Source organism: Contarinia nasturtii, unplaced genomic scaffold (genome assembly GCF_009176525.2).
Source record: "Contarinia nasturtii isolate CC-2019 unplaced genomic scaffold, AAFC_CNas_1.1 Cnas_scaffold_1037, whole genome shotgun sequence".
In the NCBI taxonomy this organism is placed as follows: Eukaryota; Metazoa; Arthropoda; class Insecta; order Diptera; family Cecidomyiidae; genus Contarinia; species Contarinia nasturtii.
In genome coordinates, this window is record NW_022198383.1 from 1289069 (window position 1) to 1309921 (window position 20853).

Sequence of the window (20853 nt, forward strand, 5' to 3'; positions counted from 1 at the left end):
AATTTAATGACTAGCAACAATTGGAATGGTTTCTCATTAAAATGAAAACAATCTATCTATTTTGTTGAAATATCGATTTAAGTTCGCTGCATAAGAACAAAATGAGAATTTTATTCGGTTTAATCGTATACACACCTGATTTTGAACATTTATCACTAGTTCAGAGTCTGTGAACAGTGTTTTTGTACACAATATAAATTGCAAAGTATAAACACCAAAGATGAATTTAATAATACACAAAAAACACATCTTTTCTACAGTTGTATTGGCTCATTCCGCATTGAAATTGTGACGAAATATTTGTTCAAATAATTCATCCATCGTGTGTTATTGAGCATTTAGAAAATTTTGCCATTATTTCGAATGAACCACCAGGCACTTCCGATAAACAAAACTGTTGAAGAACACCATTTATTTACTGCGATAAGAGAATACACCGAATTATTATTATAATTGATATAGCTTCAATGTAAATAAAACATTACACACTTTATTACTGTCTTTGAAATTAATACTTTAAAAATGACATTTCGATTCACCTTTCTGCAAAGTGATACAGATTTTTTTTTTTTTAATTTTTCATTTTGCACTTCCATTTACACAAATAGATGCACATGAACTGTCATTCGAAGAGCAATGTAAATCAACAAAAGCGAAAATGTTCGTGCACTCACGTAGACAATCATATTCACACTGTCATACGTTGTATGTCACATATGGCCAAGAAGTAATGTAGGATATATTACAAAGTAATGGAAATGTGTTGCTATCTTCACGGCATACATCTATCCCAGGCAGCAACGATGAAACTATGTTACATCGTATTATGTCGTTAGAACTTTTGGCAATTGCGACACTTTCTATTTTTAAAAAGAAAACAACAGTTAATTTTGATTTTCGAACTAGAGGTTACGGACTGAGTACATGAAATACGGATTGAGTGTCGCTAATTCCATAAATTTGTGGAAAATTTCCATATCCTCAATTTATTCAAAAAGTCAAGTGTTATCCAATACATGAGTATATAAAATTGCAAATATAATCGCGTGTATTTATTCGTCTGATTTCAAGGTGATTGCAATTTTAACCTGATTGCTGGTCTTTTCTTTAAAAACGTACAAAAACATGAAAAAAAAAAACTGGATAATATTTTCTTAATATTTTCAAAATAACATAAAGTCAATTTGAGTTTGGAGTCGATTTTCAGAGTTTATTATCAATTTGTTTGTTGCGCTAACAAAAACAAAATCGAAAAAAACAATATCGTCAGCACTTTATTTACTTCCACCGAGCATTATTTCTATTATTTATACGCGTTGATTGTTCATAATAAACAACATAAAAAATATAACTGTTCTTGCGCTTGTCCAGAACGTATTTGCATTCAATTTGTTCAGTTTACAACACAATTGCCATAACGACGGAATAAATAAGTGTACCGTGCTAAAGCTGTTCGAATGATGTCGTTTTCATAAGTAAATGTCCAAGTAAATTGAAAAATTTGTGAGTAGAGTGTGAATAAGATCTATTCTTCGATAATAAGTATTTACCAAAAAAAAAATCACATGTTGTTAAATGAGTTCATGGTTAGCACTGGGCAAATAAGAACAACATCAAAGTTCGGTAATAGCAATAAGAAAAGGGAAAAAATCAATTGAAATGACGCATTGATAAGAAAATGTGAAAGGTATCAAAAATTATTTGTGAAAAATTAATATCAGCAAAAAAGGTGTGAAAGATTAATAACAACAAATCAATAATACCAGATAAATGGCAGAAAATAAATAAATGCCGTTTCATAAGAAATTCGTACATAAGAAAAAGAAGTAAATCGATAAAATTGTGTCGTAAAATCAATTTTGACAAGAGATTAAAAAGGATTTTATATTCGCAGTTGAAATTTTCTACAAATGGTGCAGCATTTCGCTGTCATATTTAAATGCCTTATTTATATTTTATATGACGGAACAATTTTATGACAAATTCTTTCGATATTTGCATTCGAACGCTTGAAATGCATGCAATCAACTCGCCCATGACGAAGTGATTAAATATTCAATTTTTCCAAACCGAAGTAAACTTTGTCATTGGAAAATTAGTTTACAACACCACATTCGTTATTTGCTAGTAAAAATCGAAATAGTTTTGTTCGAATGTTTTTTTTTTTTTTTTCAATTTTAGACTTTTAGTGTGTGCATCGGGCAAACGGTCATCGAAATTAGCCTATAAAACGAACGAAAAAACACAAAAAAATGATAGTGCTTGAAGGAAGTTTGGGACTGTAAATTTTTTGGATTTTCAAACAGTATCGAAATGAATCGCTACGTAATATTATCGCCATTAGGTGATGGAACGTATGGCACGGTGATGCTTGGCCAACGCAAAGATACTGGCGAAAAAGTGGCGATAAAACGAATGAAGCGAAAGTATTATTCATGGGATGAAGCAATGAGCTTGAGAGAAGTTAAGGTTAGTTAAAAGACAATTTAAATTTAACGTTGGTATTAATCACCACATATCTTAACTGTTTTAGTCCTTGAAAAAACTTTCACATGCCAATATAATTAAACTGAAAGAGGTTATACGGGAAAATGATATTTTATACTTTGTATTCGAGCATATGAAGGAGAATTTATATCAATTGATTAAAGAACGTGACTCACATTTTCCCGAAGGAGCCATTCGTAATATTATGTTTCAGGTAATAATGCTTCAGGTGATTTTCCATAACAACTATTTAATAAAAAATGTTTAAACATGCGTTTGTGTTTAGGTATTAAGTGGACTCGCATTTATGCACCGCCATGGTTTTTTTCATCGGGATCTAAAACCCGAAAATCTTCTATGCTGTGGCCCAGAACTGATTAAAATTGCCGATTTTGGCTTGGCCCGGGAAATCCGCTCTCGCCCACCATACACCGATTACGTTTCGACTAGATGGTATAGAGCTCCAGAAGTAAATAACTTGACCTTACTCTCATTTCAAGCGAAAAGAAATTAATCGTTTTGTTTTCTTAAGGTTTTATTACACTCAACTCGATATGGCAGTGGAATAGATATGTGGGCGATGGGTTGCATTCTGGCTGAATTGTATACATTTCGACCTCTATTTCCTGGTAGCAGTGAGGTTGATCAACTTTTTAAAATTTGTTCCGTCTTGGGAACGCCAGAAAAGGTACGACGAACTACTGTACTAAATAAAATTTTCAAATCTAACGAACTTTAGATAATAATAAGAAAATCCATTGCAGACTAATTGGCCAGATGGTTATCGATTGGCAACGGCTATACAGTTTCGTTTCCCTGAGTGTCAAAAAGTTGATTTTGCGGCTTTAATTCCACGAGCAACTGAATCTGGTTTACAATTGCTCAACGAATTTCTGTACTGGGACTCCGAAAAGCGGCCTAGCGCTCAACAAGCATTGAAATATACGTTTTTTCAAATAACTAAACGTGGATCGACAGATGCGATTCACGTTCCAACAATATTATTAGCAAAGCATCAGCAGCAGCAGCAGCTATTTGGCCGAAATCAAAACTATATTGACGATCACATATCATCGTTGAATGACGCCGAACGCTATTCAAAAGACAGCGATACTTCGTATAGATACATTGATCAATATAATACACATTATCGGCATGCAAACGGCATAAAACCACCGATGAATAATGTAAACAATAAAAGTGCGGAACTATCACCGAAACGAAATAAACCTGAAAATGGTACAAATGTTGACCAAAACTATTTTAATTCATCATTAAATAATAATAATTATCAGACAAAAGTGCTAACAGACACCGTAGGTAGTAATCGTCAAAATCCGTTTACAAGCAATACAAGTGATACGGGCTTTTCATCTATAATAACAACACGAAATTCGGAAAACTCATCAATAGCTCAACCAAATCATAATGACACGACTCTATTGAATGGTTCGACATTTAATTATACAAAAAATAATGAAAATCGCCTCAAAGACCATATGAATGACGGAACTCAACGTCGAAACAGCCGAAATATTGACCAAAATACATATCTCAGTGAGAAAATCAGTGATATTTATGTAAATCGAAATATTGGCAAACTGTACGATAATGTGGTGCGAGGCAGTATATACAATAACAAATTGTATAATGGAGGTGATGATGAAAATGAGGAGAACAGCAGGCGGCCTCAAGATTTCATCTATAAAAACAAGACATTCTTCTTGCATGACAACAATTCGAATAATTTTAATGGAATTCAAGATTCCAAAATTTATAATATATTTTCAAAACAACAACAGCAACAACGAATTGTTCAGCAAAAAATGTCAGACCCAAAGGAAGATGACGAAGAAAATAGCTATTTGTTGGTGAAAATGACAGATAGCGCGAAAAAATCACAACGAAAAAGTATCAGCATTATCAGAGATCAGGAAATATTTGAAGACAAGGAACTTGATAAATTGTTGGGGTATGTTTCCTGTTTTTTTGTTCATTTCCGTTTTTATCACCATTTTCAAAGCATAATTGTGTATGTTGTTTGTATTATTGCAGTACCAAAGTGAGATCATCCAAACCTCGAACAGATTCCCTGGCCACGTTACACTTAGAGGATTTATTTGGTCCGATTTCAATAAATAGCCGAGAAAATTCCACAAAATTTTATCCAAATACTGTTCCGCAACCGAAAATGTCGTCGATGAAAACATTTGGATCGAAAAACGATGACTTATATGAAGACAAAATCAAACTTACCGCTTTTTCTTCCGCACATGTAGGCAAGAATCGTAGAAGATCCTTAAGAGACCACGAATCCGATACCACTAAAATGTAAGTGGATGAGGATTTTTTTTTTCAAAAACCGCATCAAATTCATTTTGAGCAATTTTGAATAGGAATGGAAATTTCATAAATGGTTCGATGAACGGAAATACATGGCATGAATCGAAAAGTATGGATCGAATTCACGCATGGCTAGCGGATAAAGGTAAGAATACTATTTCGCAACACCTTTCGCTTAATGTCCAGAATATTTAATGCTATCATAGTTTCTGGAGAAGGATCCGTTGGCTCAAGATTCGACGCTTCAATTTAAAATTCTTATTCGCTTCAATTTTATTTGCATCACTTTGGGAATTTTCTTAAATTGAATGTACGTTTCTTAACTTCCGAGCTGCGGAAAATAGGGAAAATTTCACATTTTTAAAAATATGTTTTTGTTTTCTTTTCTTTTCTCTTTTAAAGATCTATTTTCAGTACATCAAAAAACCAAGGAAACATTCTAAACGATACCTGGAAATAGATTGACATAGTTAAGTTTAGTTAACCATTATACTTGAAATTGCAACATTTTGAATATACTCTCACAATTGTTGTTAATGAAATAAATTTAATTAATTTTATGTGAAAACGAAATGTTTTTTTTATTCTTAGATAAAAATAAACAGATTTTTTTTAAAAACAAGAAACGCACGTGTTGTGTTCAAATAAGTGATAATATTATTGTATTTATGATTATTTTTTTGCCTTGAGACTTTCCAAATATAATTCCAAGCCTCTTTGTACTTTTGGACTGTTGACAAAACCCAAAAAATTCTGAAGGTCTGCTTCACGATTATTCTCTAGGTCGGCAATAGCCTTTCCGCGACAATTCCGCTTGGTCATTGCTCTTGCTTCAACGGAAATTTTGGCAAATTGCAGTAGAAACTGTTCACAGCGTTTAATTGCATCCTGCTTATCGCTGGCCACTTCATCAATGAGGCCTACTTTTAATGCTTCATCAGTTGAGAACATTGTGCCCAAGGTCAATGCTTTCTCTGTATCTCGCACCGACATAACATTTTGCATGGAAGCCTGAATGGTAAGAAAGTGTTTGTTAATAATTAATCGTGCCGAAATGTCAGGTTATAAATCAGCAATGAATGCAATGAAAGTACTTAGTATTTTTTGTTAGCAAATCAATGATTAATATAGGTCACGGTGATTTGCGATCAAAACGATGCACTACTTTCATATCAGATTATTCAATTTGTTGTTGTATAAAAGGTAATCCATTTCTTACCTGAAACCATGTTGGCGCAACTATACCTAAGCGTGTTTCATTCAAACCGATAGTCAGCTTCGGGGCCATAACACGATATTCACAACTCAACGCCAATAAACATCCGCCAGCCGGAGAATGACCCTTTAATAAAAATTAATTCCATTGATTAGTTTGAATGTAAGAGCGCGAACAGCGTCAAAGCTACTTACGTTAATGGCAGCAGCTGTTGGATAGACTGAGCCATATAACTTGAGCCAAACTTCTTGTACAGTTGTCCAAAAGAGTTTCACTCTTTCTGGATCAGGTTTGTACATTTCCAATATATCCAATCCGGCAGAGAATACAGTGGGCGATGACTAAAATGTTGGAATAATATTAATAGCGTATTCTTATTTTTGATCAATATTTATCAACAAAGAAGGAGGTCGAGTACAAACCGATGTTAAAATTAATCCTCGTGACTTATTTTTGGTCAGGTCAGACAATGTGGTGGACAACTCTTGCAGCAGTGGTGTATTCAAACTATTCACCGGTGGTCGATTCATTTCTACCGTTGCAATACCCGTCTTATCATCAACCGCTACATTAACATATTTCAGTTTTGACGCTGACATTGAAATGCATCGCATCGACAGTACTTGAACGCATTGCTTTAATGACAGCATATTTTTCTGAAAAAAATTTCAAACAAGTGAATATGACAAATCTCTGATATTATCCTATTGAAAGTTCAAAGTATTGAAAATGATTGGACTTTGCACCTTGATGCAAACAAATACAGCTGATTTCACCTTGATTTGGTTGAACTTTAAAAATGATTGAAAAAAACTAGCTTGATTTAACTCTCACTTCAAGGTGAATGAATATTTTTAAAAAATGACTATCATTTACTGCAAATATTTCGCACAAAATTTTTACACCGACTGATTAGTGCTTATACACGGTATTTTCTTATAGATTTCTCTGTGTTTTGAATTGCATTCCAGTTTATCTTGCCATTTTGACAGAGTGCGAGGGAGACACTTGTCGCATCAATTGCAGGGTCGTGCAACTTTGTTCTGTTGATAACTTCACACAATAAATACAATTTACTAAGTAGAAAGAGAGAAGAAAAGAAATTTTTTTGGTACAGAAGCAGAGTTGTACGCATCCGAAGAATATATCATTATCAAATCTGTCAACTAATGGAGTAATTTGTAGGTAAAAGTGTTTATTTCAATTATAAAAATAGTGTGTTTGTGCTATATTATCGAAATCGGACCAAATATCGCTTCGGATCACGTAGATCGTACTCACTGTCAACCATCGATCCAATTCCATCAATCAACAACAAGAACAAACACCACCACGACCATTACCAAAATCATCATCGCATCAGGTAATTAGTAACATTCATTGTTTTGTTCATTTTTTGTTAGGAATAGAACCAAAAAAGACAATTCTTTGAAAAATCAATTTGAACGAATGATAAAAAGAGGCGCATCAAGCATAGGTTTATGGCTTTACAATCCCTGATGCCCTTAAAAATGGTTGGCTTTTTTCTCGTTTTAACTTTGCATTTGTTTCGTCGTTGAGGTGATTAACGCTTGTGTGCATATTTATGTTTTTTATTTTCGACAAAATAGCAAATAGAATGGTATAATATTTTTGTGATACGAACAAATAACTATATTTGACCAGAAAGAGACGAAAGTATGTGCGACCAGAATTCGTGTCGATGTTCACGACACACTAGAATATATTATATTTTCTGTCTCGTCATTACGATTTGTTGTCACAAAATTGTCTCATCGGTCCATTTCTCTCACTCGCACGCTTCCTCTAATTTATTTCTTCGGCTGCTTATGCATCGATTTTATAAAATATGCAAAATTGTGATTTTTTTGCTATTTATTATCATCAGCAGTAATAATCAGGATTCATTTCGCAATGCTATATTTTTCATAAAATAAATCTGGAGATGTTGATTGTGTTTTGTCGTGACATAAAAAAAAGTTATAACTGCATATTGTTTGCATTGACAGAACGATTTAATCACTGATTTCGTCTCTTTCTCTTTCTCTCGTTCTGTCATTCTCTCATTTTTCTCGCTTTTTTTGTGTCGGGCAACACCAAATTCTGTCAAATGTATTTGTATAAAATAAGCTAAATAATATTTAGTATATGTCAGATTACAAACAGCTCCTAATGTGTATCAATGTTGTATTTGAGTAGAGCATCCTTCGAGATTTTAACATTCATTTGTGCACACCTTAAGAAGTCTTAATGGAACGAGTTAACGAAGCTGGCAACGGTACTCCGGCCAATGTAGAAATTATTCGTGGTCAGGCATTTGAAGTTGGACCAAGATATCATACTTTAACATACATTGGAGAAGGTGCCTATGGAATGGTAAGTGTATCTCGGGGTGGTGGTGTAACGGACGTTGTTTCTTTTTTCAATTTTTTTTTTTTTAATTGTATGATTTCGTTTAAAGGTAGTATCTGCGTTTGATGAAGTGACAAAAACAAAAGTGGCCATTAAGAAGATATCTCCGTTTGAGCATCAAACATATTGTCAGCGAACATTACGAGAAATTAAAATCTTAACTCGTTTTAGACATGAAAATGTAATTTAAATCTCGACCATTTCAGTGTGTATGTGTGGGTTGTCTAACGTTTGATTTTTCAATTGGATAGATTATAGATATTAGAGATATTTTACGCGTGGACAGTATAGAGCAAATGAAGGATGTGTACATCGTGCAGGCTCTCATGGAAACGGATTTATATAAACTGTTGAAAACACAGCGACTCAGCAATGACCATATATGTTACTTCCTCTATCAAATTTTGCGTGGACTAAAGTACATACATTCGGCAAATGTATTGCATCGAGACTTGAAACCGAGCAATTTATTGTTAAACACAACTTGTGATTTAAAGGTAGGTTATCAGATATCGAAATGAATGAATTTGATTGTTTGCTTCCGATAAGATATAATGGAGAGATTTTTGAATACAAATTCATTATATTTTACCGAAGTCGTTAAACAACAGTCATAACAAGCTCAAATATTTACAGACATACTTTTAAAAATGACATTGTCATTGTTCTCCACTCAATCTGATTCCAATTTCTTTCGATGTTTATTTTCAGATTTGTGATTTTGGTTTGGCTCGTGTTGCAGATCCCGATCATGATCACACTGGTTTTCTCACCGAATATGTCGCGACCAGATGGTATCGGGCACCCGAGATTATGTTGAATTCGAAGGTAAGCTTGTTTCAATTCCGTATGCGTTGCGTTACGGAACTTCCGCATATTCAATGAAATAAGGTTTTCACTTTACTCTGAGATGGAGAGAGTATAGAGAGACAAAGGTGATTTATGTCATTAAAAATTCATTTTCTTTTACTTTCAAATAGGGTTACACAAAGTCAATTGATATTTGGAGCGTTGGCTGCATCTTAGCTGAGATGCTAAGCAATCGACCGATTTTCCCAGGAAAGCATTATTTGGATCAGTTGAATCACATTTTGGGTGTTTTGGGCTCCCCATCAGCAGAAGATTTGGAATGTATTATAAATGAAAAAGTGAGCATTTAAATTGATTGAAATCTAAAAGACGATCTTTATTCATGTAAACTTGATTTCTTTTTTGTCATCACAGGCCCGAAGCTACCTCCAGTCATTGCCATATAAGCCAAAAGTACCATGGACAAAACTATTCCCGAATGCCGATCAGAAAGCACTCAATTTACTTGACCGAATGCTGACGTTCAATCCACACAATCGAATTACGGTTGAAGAGGCATTGGCCCATCCATATTTGGAACAATACTATGATCCAGGAGATGAGGTAAGTCTCTTTGATTGAACACAAAATCAATCCAATTGAGATTTAATTGAAATGAATGCATTTTTACAGCCTGTTGCTGACAGCCCATTCAGACTAGATATGGAGTTAGATGATTTACCACGCGATGAATTGAAACGATTGATTTTCGAGGAGACAATGCGTTTCTTACATCCACAAGATAATGCAGCAGCCATGTAAACTCGATAAATTAAATACGTCATATTCCTTCTAATAACATTTGAAAACTGTCTAATATGTGTTATCTTCGTTCATTTTTCTCTTCAATGGGCAAATGACTCAATCCATAAACGAAATGAGGTATGAACAACTCACAGACAAATGATATACAATATTCTTTTTAAAAAAACTTATTACACATGAAATAATGGTACATATGTACATGGTATACTCAGCAAAAATCAAACATATTTTATACATTGCATACGGTTCGAAAATTATTGAACATAATTAATTGACCGAGCTGTATTGAATGCGCAATTATAATTTTTCACGCACACAAAACAACACACAATTCATAGAATGAGAAAGCAACAAAAATATGCCATAAAACTACTACGTATGTTGAATTCAAGTTTTTTTTTGTTTCGTTCTCTGTAGATGTGTTGTTTATGACAAAAATTCGTGCAATTGAGCATCCAAAAATAATTCAATCAATAAATCATGAACATGATTCATAGAGACATGTGCTTAATATTTGCACAAAGTAGAATTAAAGTTCGAAAAATGATCGGCGAGAGATGTTTCAATAAACATGATCTTGCTTGTCTGTGTAAATCGTAAAATGTACGAAATGTGTTTGATTTTTGTACTACTTTACTGCATATATGCTAAATATGATGTTTTTTTAAGTACAATATATCTATTTTTATGTGTGAGTCCATTATTTCCATATTTGTAAAGATAATATTCAAGCAAAAGTGCAACCGAGAGGAACATTTAAAAAAAAAATCAAATTGGAATATTATGACTCTTTGACCTCGAAATGTTACACATTTTTTTCCGATTTTCCGATTATAATTAGTCAACATTAGAGTATTATTATGAAATTTTGTCTTTTAAATCGTTTCAATTTTTATCATATATTATATAGAGCAAGGTGAAACGATTAATATTTTAACAACAACTACTACAAAAGCAACTTACTGAATGACGCGAACATACAAATGCATGCTACATATATTATACATTTTTCAATTAAATTCTTCTTCGATCAAAATTATTGGTAATGTTTTTATTTTTCTTCAAAAAAAAAATGTACTTACTTCGCGTATAAAAAGTATTGTGATTCATCAGAAGTCCGCACTTTTTATTTGAATGGCATTCCTTATTTAGACAAAATCAAAACCGGCTTTTTAATAATTCTATTCAAATTGATATGGAAATATTCAGTTTTCTTTTTGTTCGCTCTAATAAACATTAAAAAATTAGTTAAACGAAAGGAATTGAAATACAGAAATTAAATGTTATATATATATGCTAAATTTATGCAAGAAAACATGTGTAATTGTACTATTTTATGTCAATTGATTTATTAATCAAAGTGCAGGAAACCATTGGTTGTGTGTGTGAATTAACTCACCTTCCATTTTTTTTAATGTGAAATATAATACGATACTCCAGTTATTTCGTTCATTTGAAAGATATATCTGCACCAAACAATGTATTTTTTTTTTCTCGATTATAATATAACTTCCATTATATCAGTCAAAATGTTGTTATTGTGTTGTTTTCCATTTATTTCAATGTACCTATATTTTTATTGATTTTCCCCTGTTATTTGAAACTATCATCTTTGTTTTTATTTTGAAACCAGCTACTGATTTTGCATGAAGCGATATCATTTTTTAAAAGATCCAAGCACCATTTCTTCTGTAGTGTTATTTATTTCGATACAAACGCACAAATCGATTATTATGCTAAGTTTTCTCCTTTTCATTTTCGATGTTTACATAGTTATTTTATATTTTTGGCGATAAACTTGGCCAAATGACCTTTTTACCCCCAAAACCATTTATTTGGGAATAAAAAGGCGATTTTTACATCTCAGTGTTTATTCCCAACATAAAATTACGGTAAAAAGAAAATACTTAACCAATTCTCTTGTGGTGAATTGAAAACTCTCTAGAGACTGAAATAGAAATATCAAATGTAGTAGAAAAATTCTCGACTTCCAATGAAAAATAAACACGGATTTAATGGGATTAAAGCTGAAAGTTGACATGTTTTTTCTCTTTCCATCTTTTGAGTTTTCTCTTCATTTTCTCTTTTATTTGTCCTTTCTTTAGTGGAAATTATATCATATCATTTTTGATTACATGTATTTTGGCAATGTAACATAGACTGATGTACAGTCAGCAGTAAATTAAATTGTTTAATTTTGAATGTCTGAATGTTTTGAAAAAATATTCTCTAGAAAATATTGTTTAACCAATTTTCACAATCGTTATGCACTGATAAAAAGTCACACAAAATATAAATAGTTTAGGTTAAGAAATTGAATGGAAAAAAAATGTTTGACAAGCGGCGCGCTAAATTGAATTAGATGAATGATATATGGTACTGTTCTCTGAACTCTGATGCGACAAAGTACTTCTACGTAATGCACAGGCAGTCATGAAATGAGAAAACTGAAGAATTATAGATAAAGAGAACAGAATCCAAAGAGGTTAGTGAGCAGCGCAAATTGTTGTCGACTTTTGCATTTAAGGCAAGCGTGCTAAGTGATTTCACAAATGTTTGTTTGTTTCGTTGAGTGGTTTAAAATGCAAATGCACAAATTTAAATTCCAATCATAAAAAAGTATTTTAAATGTGCAGTAATGTTTATTTTTCTTCTTTTTTGAATAAATGTGTCTAATCTTTAAATTTTACATTGGAACAAAAAAAAGTATAAACAGTGCCGGTGTTGCGAAGCATTCAAAACAATTTCCATTCAAAATACAGAACTTTTCTTCCTAAATCGATAAAAAAAGTGAAGGAATCCAAGCTTTATGTTTTGAATGTTTCGTCGAATAGCACCGAACATAATTCTAAGGTTATTTTTACAGTTGAAAACTGTTATTTAGTGGTGTAAAAATGATGTTATTGAGCGAAAAATTTGAATTATACAAACATATGCGTCCCATCTAAATATGTATCCGTATTCAATGCAATCTATGACTGAATTATTTCGATACGATGCATATTTGTGTAAAATTCGCCTTTGTTATTTAGAAATGCTCGCTGGCTAAAAATCATTGGACTAAAAATAATTTTTGGAAACATATACTCATTTTCTGTGCCAGAAGAAATAATTTACATTTACATTGGTCGTTTCGCTATATCTAAATGTTTTGCAAAAACACATATTGTATCTAAATAAATACGCCTGTATATGCGACCCGCTCACCATTTTCTGTTCAATAGTTGCTATGCAATACAACGGACGCAGACATAACGGATTATTTTTCCATTATATTTGCCGAAGGCAAACACATTACAAACAGTTGGTGCATAACAAGTCTTGAACAGCTTATGTTGGTCAGAGAGCAAAAGTTCTAATTGGCTAAAACTTTAATTTTTCAATGTTATGACCTTATAAACATCAATGTGCGGGGTTGGGCAATTGATTGAAGGGAAAAACGCTACTTCTTATTTAAGTTACGCCTTTCACTATTCTAATGTAATGTTTGAGCATATTTTACGCAGTCAATTTTGGAAACTATCTAAACATCGAATCAATATGATACCTGTTGCTTTCCTCATTACAGTTCAAGACATTTGACGTCATGCTGGTGCAAAATATCTATTTTTGGAGCATGTAAAATGCCATTTTACTTTTGTGTATTGATTTTATGGGTATTTTTGAAATTATATTTTTCCTCTATTCTGTGTTCGGCATTCTGTTTGACACTCACAATAGGATAATAATCAATGTATCATAGCAATTGCCCCACCCTGTTCACTTGTTTGTCTTTTTTCATTCAATTCAATGTAGGTTTCAAAGGAAAATTTTGATGGAAATTATAAACGATGAAATATTTTTTGAACTATATCTAACTATACAGGAATTATTGTAATTAAATGTGGTTCTCTTTTAAATTCAATTCACTATCGAAACAAAACAAAATAAAAAATTCCAAGGAATTGAGCTTTTATCGTCATTTATTATAAAAAACAATGAAAAAATTGCTACAGATCTGTAATTTAATTTATATTAGCTATAAATTTCAAAAAGAAAATTAAACGTTTGAAAGTAATTTTGGGAAATTTAAGAGTTGATTATAAATATTCGATATAATTATCGATTTGCCACTTGAACAACTTATGTGTATTTATTTTTTATTGTATCAAGATAAATATTTCAATCAAATTTTTACTCTACATCTTTTTTTTCGTGAAATAAATTCACAGGTTTTTAATATTAATAATTCAAAAAAAAAAAAATTTACAAATCTATTCTAAAACAAAAAACAATTTAAATTGTTAGTATAACCGCCATATCGTGTTGGCATTTATGGGCAAGGAAAATCAACAAATGGCATAACATAATATAGTTTTGATCTTTGTTATATATGTGTAAATGAAATTGAAAAATAAAAATTTAATTTAATGTGTTATCACATACAAAAAAAAATCATTGTTTTTCATTCATTCGAATCACCAAACATGATTCAATGTACAGGCTTGACGTTTTGTGCAACCCTGCGCTTAGCTGTCAAAAAATTACAATTTCTTCTTCTGTGAATTTTTACTTTATTTAACCACATTTACATTGTTCGACGACAGAATTGTTCGGTGAATCACTTTGGAAGCAGTTCAACTCGTTTTTTTTTTCACGTGTGATAATAAAATTCGGTCGTTTATCTTCTAGTCACTGGGTCAAAGACGATAAACTCAAAAAGAATTTTTACGAAACATTTTTTTCATCTGAAAAATACTAGTGAAAATCGTTCGTTTGACATGAGTTTAGTAACCTGTGTAATGGACACGTAATATTTGATAATTCACGAAAATCCTTTGTAGCATTGACTTCGTTAAGTTTCGTTGGCAAAAAACATAAAGCAACAAAATGTTTTCGCACAAGTGCTTGTATATTATAAAAAAATGGTGGATTTTGTTTTTGTGTGTAAACACAACTTATGCGTTTTATTTACCTGGACTTGCACCCGTCAACTTTTGCCGAGAATCTGAGGCGTCACCACAATGCAAAGTAAGCAAGAAAATTCATGATTATCCCTGCCTTGTGTAGTTACAATTCATTGAAGATTGTGCGAATTTTGAGATAAGAATCGAATCGTAACATTTACATTACATTTTATTGCCAACTATTAACCAACTAGTAACCAAATTCCATCGAGTCATTACCATTTTATAGCTGTATTGTTTGTTATCATTTCTATGACGAAATGAAAAAACCAACGTTTGTTAACACGTATGCATATTTTGTTATTAGAATTAGAGCATCTTATAAAAAAATACTAATACTAATTTTACTCAAACAATTTTATTTTTGGCGAATTTGTTCGAAAATAAAATTCGTATAAATACACATTTGTTTACTTATACGTAAAATGGGAACACTCAAAAACATTCATCAATGGATCAAACCGTTATTCTCAAAGTAGACTAAACAGTTTTATTTTATTAAATATTTATTTTGTACATAGATGATTGATATAGCTGGTAATATACAGTGGTTTATTTGTCATTAATTTATAAATTTTGTTTGAATTTTTAACAGTCAGATGTCACGCTTTATGTAAATCGATTAAATACCGAAGAGTCTGTCATACCGTATGAATATCATCATTTTGATTTTTGTCCAATCAATGAAGAGAATTCCCCAGTCGAAAATTTGGGCCAAGTGGTATTCGGGGAACGTATTCGACCGGGACCGTATAAAATTGAATTCTTAAAAGAAATCACTTGTGCAAAGGTATTTATTGAAATCATTTTGCCTAAACTATAACAATGAAGTGGCTCAACAGGTCATAAAAGGTATTTTTGTTTTTAATGTAATACATTTTCTTTCGCTTAAACCAAATAACAGGTGTGTACTCGAACATATTTGAAGGGAGATGCAGAAAGTGAAAGACGCTTGGATACATTGAAAAAGGGAATGAGCTTGAATTATCAGCATCATTGGATTGTTGACAATATGCCTGTAACGTGGTGCTATCCATTGGAAAATAAAAAGAAATATTGCAGCACTGGTTTTCCAATGGGCTGTTACTTCCGTCCGTTTCTTGACGGATGCCCAATCAATACCAAATATAATAAGCCTGGTTTTTACTATCCATTTAATCATGTTACGCTCACCATTACCTACCACAGTGGTTTGACTGAAGAATGGGGTGTAGGATTTGGTGCGAATGGCGGTCGAATTATTTCAGTTAAAGTAGAACCAGCTTCGATTAACCATCGCAATCCAGACAAATTAGATTGTAGTCAATCTGCTGAACCATTAGCTATACCACCAAAGACTGACAACCAAAATTTGAACATTACATACACATATTCGGTGAAATTCGTCCAAGACGATTCAGTGAAATGGTCCTCACGTTGGGATTACATTCTTGAATCAATGCCACACACAAGCATTCAATGGTTTTCAATTTTAAATTCATTGGTTATTGTTCTGTTTTTGTCCGGAATGGTGGCAATGATTATGTTGCGAACGCTACACAAAGATATTGCAAGATATAATCAAATGGATTGTGGTGAAGATGCACAAGAAGAATTTGGATGGAAATTGGTGCATGGTGACGTTTTTCGTCCACCGAGAAAGGGAATGTTGCTGTCCGTTTTCTTGGGATCGGGCGCTCAGGTGTTTTGTATGACTTTGGTGACACTAGCATTCGCCTGTCTTGGTTTTCTCAGTCCTGCGAACAGAGGCGCACTCATGACATGTAAGAGATTTTTTTTTTAAATTAGAAATCACTTTCGACGAATAGTTTGTGACACAAATTCATCATATTTCTTCTTTTTCGCATTGTAGGTGCTATGATTCTATTCGTGTTGCTTGGCACTCCGGCTGGTTATATATCAGCAAGAATTTACAAGAGTTTTGGCGGTATTAAATGGAAGAGCAATGTTATGTTGACTTCAACCGTATGTCCCGGGTAAGAAAGAGCGATTTCGAATGTTAACAAACCTTAACGAAGTTTTATTCAAATTTATTCTACATTTTTACCAATAGCATTGTGTTTGGACTGTTTTTCGTCATGAATTTGGTGTTGTGGAGTAAAGGAAGCTCTGGCGCCGTTCCCTTCAGTACATTAATTGCATTGTTGGCTTTGTGGTTCTGTGTATCAGTGCCATTAACATTTGTGGGTGCCTATCTTGGATTCAGAAAGAGACCATTGGAACATCCGGTTCGAACAAATCAAATTCCACGACAAATTCCAGATCAATCAATTTACACTCAACCAGTACCGGGCATATGTATGGGCGGTGTTTTGCCATTCGGATGTATTTTCATTCAGCTGTTCTTCATTTTGAATTCGCTATGGTCAAGTCAAATGTATTACATGTTCGGATTTTTATTCCTTGTTTTCTGGATTCTTGTGATAACATGCTCGGAAACAACCATCCTTTTGTGTTATTTCCACTTATGTGCCGAAGACTATCATTGGTGGTGGCGTTCATTTTTGACATCTGGCTGTACAGCGTTCTATCTCTTCGTATATTGTTGCCATTATTTTGCCACAAAACTAGCTATCGAAGATACTGCATCAACATTTTTGTACTTTGGTTACACATTAATTATGGTGTTTTTATTCTTTTTGATGACCGGAACAATCGGTTTCATTGCCTGTTTCTGGTTCATTCGAAAAATCTACAGCGTTGTAAAAGTGGATTAAAAACAATGCAACATTTTCGTTTGTTTCAGTAAATTAAACGGAAACTCGAACATAATTGTCAAGAGACTCGTATTTAAAGAAAAAAAAACAATACATGATGATATGTGAATAATAAGAAACATAGAAGTAGAACTTTTTTTGTCGACATCCAATTCGAATTACATACATTTCCCTTTTGATATAATATTAAATTCTATTGATTTAAATCTAAAAACACACCGATTCTACGTCCAGCCTTCACATAAAGATCAAATATTTATTAAAAATAGTGTGATTGAAGCGAATATGGTAAAATATAATGCCATTTAAATAAAGAAAAGCTAAAATTCTATTGCTTTTCAACGCAAAATTATTGTCCAATTTTTGTGTGTATTAAAATCAATATGCAATAACTCATTGTAATTCATGTGGAATCATTTTACTGAATTTCGCCATTTAAAATACACAAAAAAGAATGTCGCGGCACCACATTGGCATCGGTTGAAGCCTACTTCTACAGTCATGTGCCACCAAATTTACACGAATCGTTTCATACACATAAAATACAAACATTTTGGACAATTCGGCCACTTAAAAATGACAAATTTCTTAATGTTTTCGACAAAAAAAAAGAAAATTAGTAAAAAAAAGTGTAATATTTCATGATTATCTGTGAGTGCGTCATTCGAATTGAAGATAACGATATTAGTGATAAAGGTCGTAACATTAATCTATGTATTAAACATTTTAATAAATAATCTTATCTATGTAAAACAAAAGCAGCTGCCATTTTTATATTATCATTCGTCAATTCTTCATTTTTTTTAAATAAATCGAAAGTGTTTTTTATTTGATTTTTCCTAGATTTAATAGGTCTCAGGCGTTCAATTGACTTCAATTTCGTTCAATTCCAAAAAATTGGTACGTTTGACCCATTCACTTATCTTGTAATCATCATTGCATCACATTTAAACGTCTCTTGTCTTTGTCATGCCTATTGACGACTATCAATCAATGACAGAGTCCAGAATCCAGACCTATAACTATACTTACAAGACCATATCGACATTCCTGTGAAATATAGCATTTCTGCTGTGAATAATTTGAAAAGAAAAGACAAATGTTTCAGTTGTGATTTTTCTCATTTCTTTTATTTGATTTTATTGATGTTTTCAATTTTATTTTACAATCTTTTTAACCAGTAGCTAATTTTTAGACAACTGAAAAAAATTACAAATTTTGAGTTTGTAGTACAAACTTCCCTTTGTACTTTAAAAGAAATATTTGCTTACTTTTAATTTGTTGATGTATGTATTGGATTAAACCGAAATAAATAACGTAATAAAAGAATCCTTGATCAATTGGAATAAATAACAAAAAAAAATGTTTGGAAAGAAACCTAGACTTGTTTTTAAATTGAATTTTTTTCCATGTGTCTATTTTTTTATCAATTGGAATTCAGCATACACGTTTGGGCAATATATGGTAACATTTCAATTATTCCAGCCTCTCTTTCAAACACATCAAGACACGTTGTGTTTGAATGAAGTTATGAATAATAATGCCCGTGCATATCATTTAAACAAAAAAAAAAAGACAATCGTCAGATTCGCGTATGTAAAAAGGTTTTTTCTCGGGCTTCTTTGTTGTGTGTGTGTGGTGTTGTTCTTAGTTTTATTCATAAATAATTAAAAGAAAATTCAGCTGAACGGAAATGATCGGATTTGATTTCAAATTTTCCATTTCCATGAACTCATCGTTGGATTCTTATGTTTATTACATGTCATTTTTTGTATCGGTGCTGCTTTGTAATCAATTAATTATTAAATTCTTAAATTAATTGCATTTTTTTTTTGTTGAATATACATTTTTTTTCTCGAAAATTTCGCTTTTTAAGGTTAGATTTGTAACTTTGATTTACTGTTTAAACAGATTGAAACGATTCATCTATCATTTAATAAGAATAAAAGAAAGACAAGTTACAAATAAAAACAGAACAATAAATAAAACAAAAAAAAAACCGAAAAGATTGTTCTAAGAAATTAAAAACAAAAAAATGTTGTTTTCAACGAAGTTGGCTAATTTATCGCAAACAATTGAATCGTAGCAATGAAATAAAATGAAAATTTGGCACAGGTATTGAATACAAAATTTAATTATAATATTACTTGTTGGGTGAAACTATTAAAGAAACTAAAGGGTGCCAGTATAATGTGATCGGCAAATTAAAATAGAGCATTCAATTTTGAAGAGGGGGAAAAGAGAGAGTTACCATTTTAAATTTCTTATATACAATTCGGTACAACTTCTTACTGATTAAATTACACTCTTCATTATTCTATCCTATTGAAAACTATGACATGCTTTCAGGGTCCGCTTTATCTAATTTGTTCTTCTTGGTTTGATAGCATTTTCAAGATAAGTTTTTCATTTTTTTTAAGTAGAATATTTTATCAGCATGGACACTGATGACATGAACATTATAAATTTTTTTAGTTGTGAATGAAACATATTCTAACTGCGTTAAAGTTATATGGATATCCTATGTGATGAAGTTTAGAAATTTTCCTTGGATCTGGTTGTGAAAATTGGATACAGGTGAAAATTATTTGATATTTTATGAACATTCTGGTTTTTGTTGGGATTTTTGCCGAAAATAATTTGCCGTAATTTTCATCAATTTACGATTTGGATTTGTTAAAAATGTGTTCGGTGCGATGCCATCAGTTATCAGTTTAACTCATAATATTTTAAAATATATCACAAACAAAAGAAGATTTTATTGCGATGTTTGTAATATATGATGTGTGTGTGTTTTTTAAACTATACTTTGTGAAAATGTGATTAAATTTAATCGATTTGGTAAAATGTGATTTTTTAAAATAAATATTTTTTTCTTAATTTTTGAAACTCTTGCAATGTGAGAAAATAATTAAAACGAAGAACAAGAACAAGTATTCGTGTATGGAATACATTTTTAATGTCAGAGATTTGCTAGATTTGAATTTTATTTCGAAAGATCCGCGAGATTAGATACATCATTATTTGGGTGACGTAACCGATTATTTTCATATCGAATTCATTACTGATTAAAATAAACAAATAATTGCATTGAAAATTGTCCTATTTACTCACATAT

At 31.9% G+C, this 20853-nt stretch overlaps 5 protein-coding genes across 14 annotated transcripts in view; 3 read left to right on the forward strand and 2 right to left on the reverse strand.

Annotated features, from left to right (window-relative positions):
• LOC116344382 (out at first protein) overlaps positions 1–614 on the reverse strand; it is a 9143-nt gene extending 8529 nt beyond the window's left edge. Inside the window, exon 1 of the mRNA XM_031772885.1 lies at positions 227–614. Coding sequence (XP_031628745.1) covers positions 227–249 — 23 coding nt within the window. The 5' untranslated portion in view covers positions 250–614. The remainder of the gene's footprint in view (positions 1–226) is intronic.
• A 216-nt stretch (positions 615–830) lies between these two features.
• LOC116343980 (serine/threonine-protein kinase ICK) lies at positions 831–5398 on the forward strand. 7 transcript variants are annotated; one of them, XR_004201368.1, is made up of 10 exons: positions 831–1071; positions 2182–2469; positions 2534–2701; positions 2774–2956; positions 3020–3175; positions 3252–4459; positions 4543–4818; positions 4884–4975; positions 5037–5140; positions 5233–5284. XR_004201368.1 is itself a non-coding variant. In XM_031772325.1 (9 exons), the coding sequence occupies exons 2-9, from the start codon at positions 2314–2316 to the stop codon at positions 5271–5273; spliced, it is 2280 nt and encodes a 759-aa protein (XP_031628185.1). In that variant the 5' UTR covers positions 1372–1687; positions 2182–2313; the 3' UTR covers positions 5274–5398. The 7 variants fall into 7 exon arrangements, 1 of the variants encoding a protein (XP_031628185.1); XR_004201370.1 differs by having other exon boundaries at positions 831–997; XR_004201366.1 differs by lacking the exon at positions 831–1071 and adding an exon at positions 1371–1687.
• Positions 5382–7074, reverse strand: LOC116343983 (enoyl-CoA delta isomerase 1, mitochondrial-like). Of its 3 annotated transcripts, none has more exons than XM_031772331.1 (5): positions 6950–7074; positions 6469–6702; positions 6241–6387; positions 6050–6172; positions 5382–5841 (listed from the first exon to the last, which is right to left on the reverse strand). In XM_031772331.1, exons 2-5 carry the CDS (start codon positions 6694–6696, stop codon positions 5503–5505), a joined length of 837 nt encoding a protein of 278 aa, XP_031628191.1. In that variant the 5' UTR covers positions 6697–6702; positions 6950–7074; the 3' UTR covers positions 5382–5502. The 3 variants fall into 3 exon arrangements, with proteins under 3 accessions (XP_031628191.1, XP_031628190.1, XP_031628189.1); XM_031772330.1 differs by lacking the exon at positions 6950–7074 and adding an exon at positions 6823–6943; XM_031772329.1 differs by lacking the exon at positions 6950–7074 and adding an exon at positions 6793–6943.
• A 26-nt stretch (positions 7075–7100) lies between these two features.
• On the forward strand, positions 7101–11602 carry LOC116343982 (mitogen-activated protein kinase 1). 2 transcript variants are annotated; one of them, XR_004201372.1, is made up of 9 exons: positions 7101–7409; positions 8246–8422; positions 8508–8639; positions 8710–8955; positions 9170–9286; positions 9439–9606; positions 9683–9871; positions 9941–10189; positions 10983–11602. XR_004201372.1 is itself a non-coding variant. In XM_031772328.1 (8 exons), the coding sequence occupies exons 2-8, from the start codon at positions 8297–8299 to the stop codon at positions 10067–10069; spliced, it is 1107 nt and encodes a 368-aa protein (XP_031628188.1). In that variant the 5' UTR covers positions 7101–7409; positions 8246–8296; the 3' UTR covers positions 10070–11602. The 2 variants fall into 2 exon arrangements, 1 of the variants encoding a protein (XP_031628188.1); XM_031772328.1 differs by having other exon boundaries at positions 9941–11602.
• A 3017-nt stretch (positions 11603–14619) lies between these two features.
• LOC116343981 (transmembrane 9 superfamily member 2) lies at positions 14620–18496 on the forward strand. Its single transcript, XM_031772327.1, has 5 exons — positions 14620–15082; positions 15614–15808; positions 15923–16781; positions 16871–16994; positions 17072–18496. The coding sequence occupies exons 1-5, from the start codon at positions 14942–14944 to the stop codon at positions 17733–17735; spliced, it is 1983 nt and encodes a 660-aa protein (XP_031628187.1). The 5' UTR covers positions 14620–14941; the 3' UTR covers positions 17736–18496.
• Positions 18497–20853: the final 2357 nt, after the last annotated feature.

Bases quoted from the DNA above. Each gene is read 5' to 3' on its own strand.
- LOC116343980 (XM_031772325.1), top strand. From the start codon at position 2,314: ATGAATCGCTACGTAATATTATCGCCATTAGGTGATGGAACGTATGGC. The intron at 2,702-2,773 runs GTAATAATGCTT...GTTTGTGTTTAG, and splicing joins TTCGTAATATTATGTTTCAG to GTATTAAGTGGACTCGCATT. The intron at 4,460-4,542 runs GTATGTTTCCTG...GTATTATTGCAG, and splicing joins GAACTTGATAAATTGTTGGG to TACCAAAGTGAGATCATCCA.
- LOC116343983 (XM_031772331.1), bottom strand. From the start codon at position 6,696: ATGCTGTCATTAAAGCAATGCGTTCAAGTACTGTCGATGCGATGCATT. The intron at 6,173-6,240 runs GTAAGTAGCTTT...TTTTTATTAAAG, and splicing joins CAACAGCTGCTGCCATTAAC to GGTCATTCTCCGGCTGGCGG. The intron at 5,842-6,049 runs GTAAGAAATGGA...CTTACCATTCAG, and splicing joins TTGCGCCAACATGGTTTCAG to GCTTCCATGCAAAATGTTAT.
- LOC116343982 (XM_031772328.1), top strand. From the start codon at position 8,297: ATGGAACGAGTTAACGAAGCTGGCAACGGTACTCCGGCCAATGTAGAA. The intron at 8,423-8,507 runs GTAAGTGTATCT...TTTCGTTTAAAG, and splicing joins GAGAAGGTGCCTATGGAATG to GTAGTATCTGCGTTTGATGA. The intron at 8,956-9,169 runs GTAGGTTATCAG...GTTTATTTTCAG, and splicing joins ACACAACTTGTGATTTAAAG to ATTTGTGATTTTGGTTTGGC.
- LOC116343981 (XM_031772327.1), top strand. From the start codon at position 14,942: ATGTTTTCGCACAAGTGCTTGTATATTATAAAAAAATGGTGGATTTTG. The intron at 15,809-15,922 runs GTATTTATTGAA...ACCAAATAACAG, and splicing joins AAGAAATCACTTGTGCAAAG to GTGTGTACTCGAACATATTT. The intron at 16,995-17,071 runs GTAAGAAAGAGC...TTTTACCAATAG, and splicing joins ACTTCAACCGTATGTCCCGG to CATTGTGTTTGGACTGTTTT.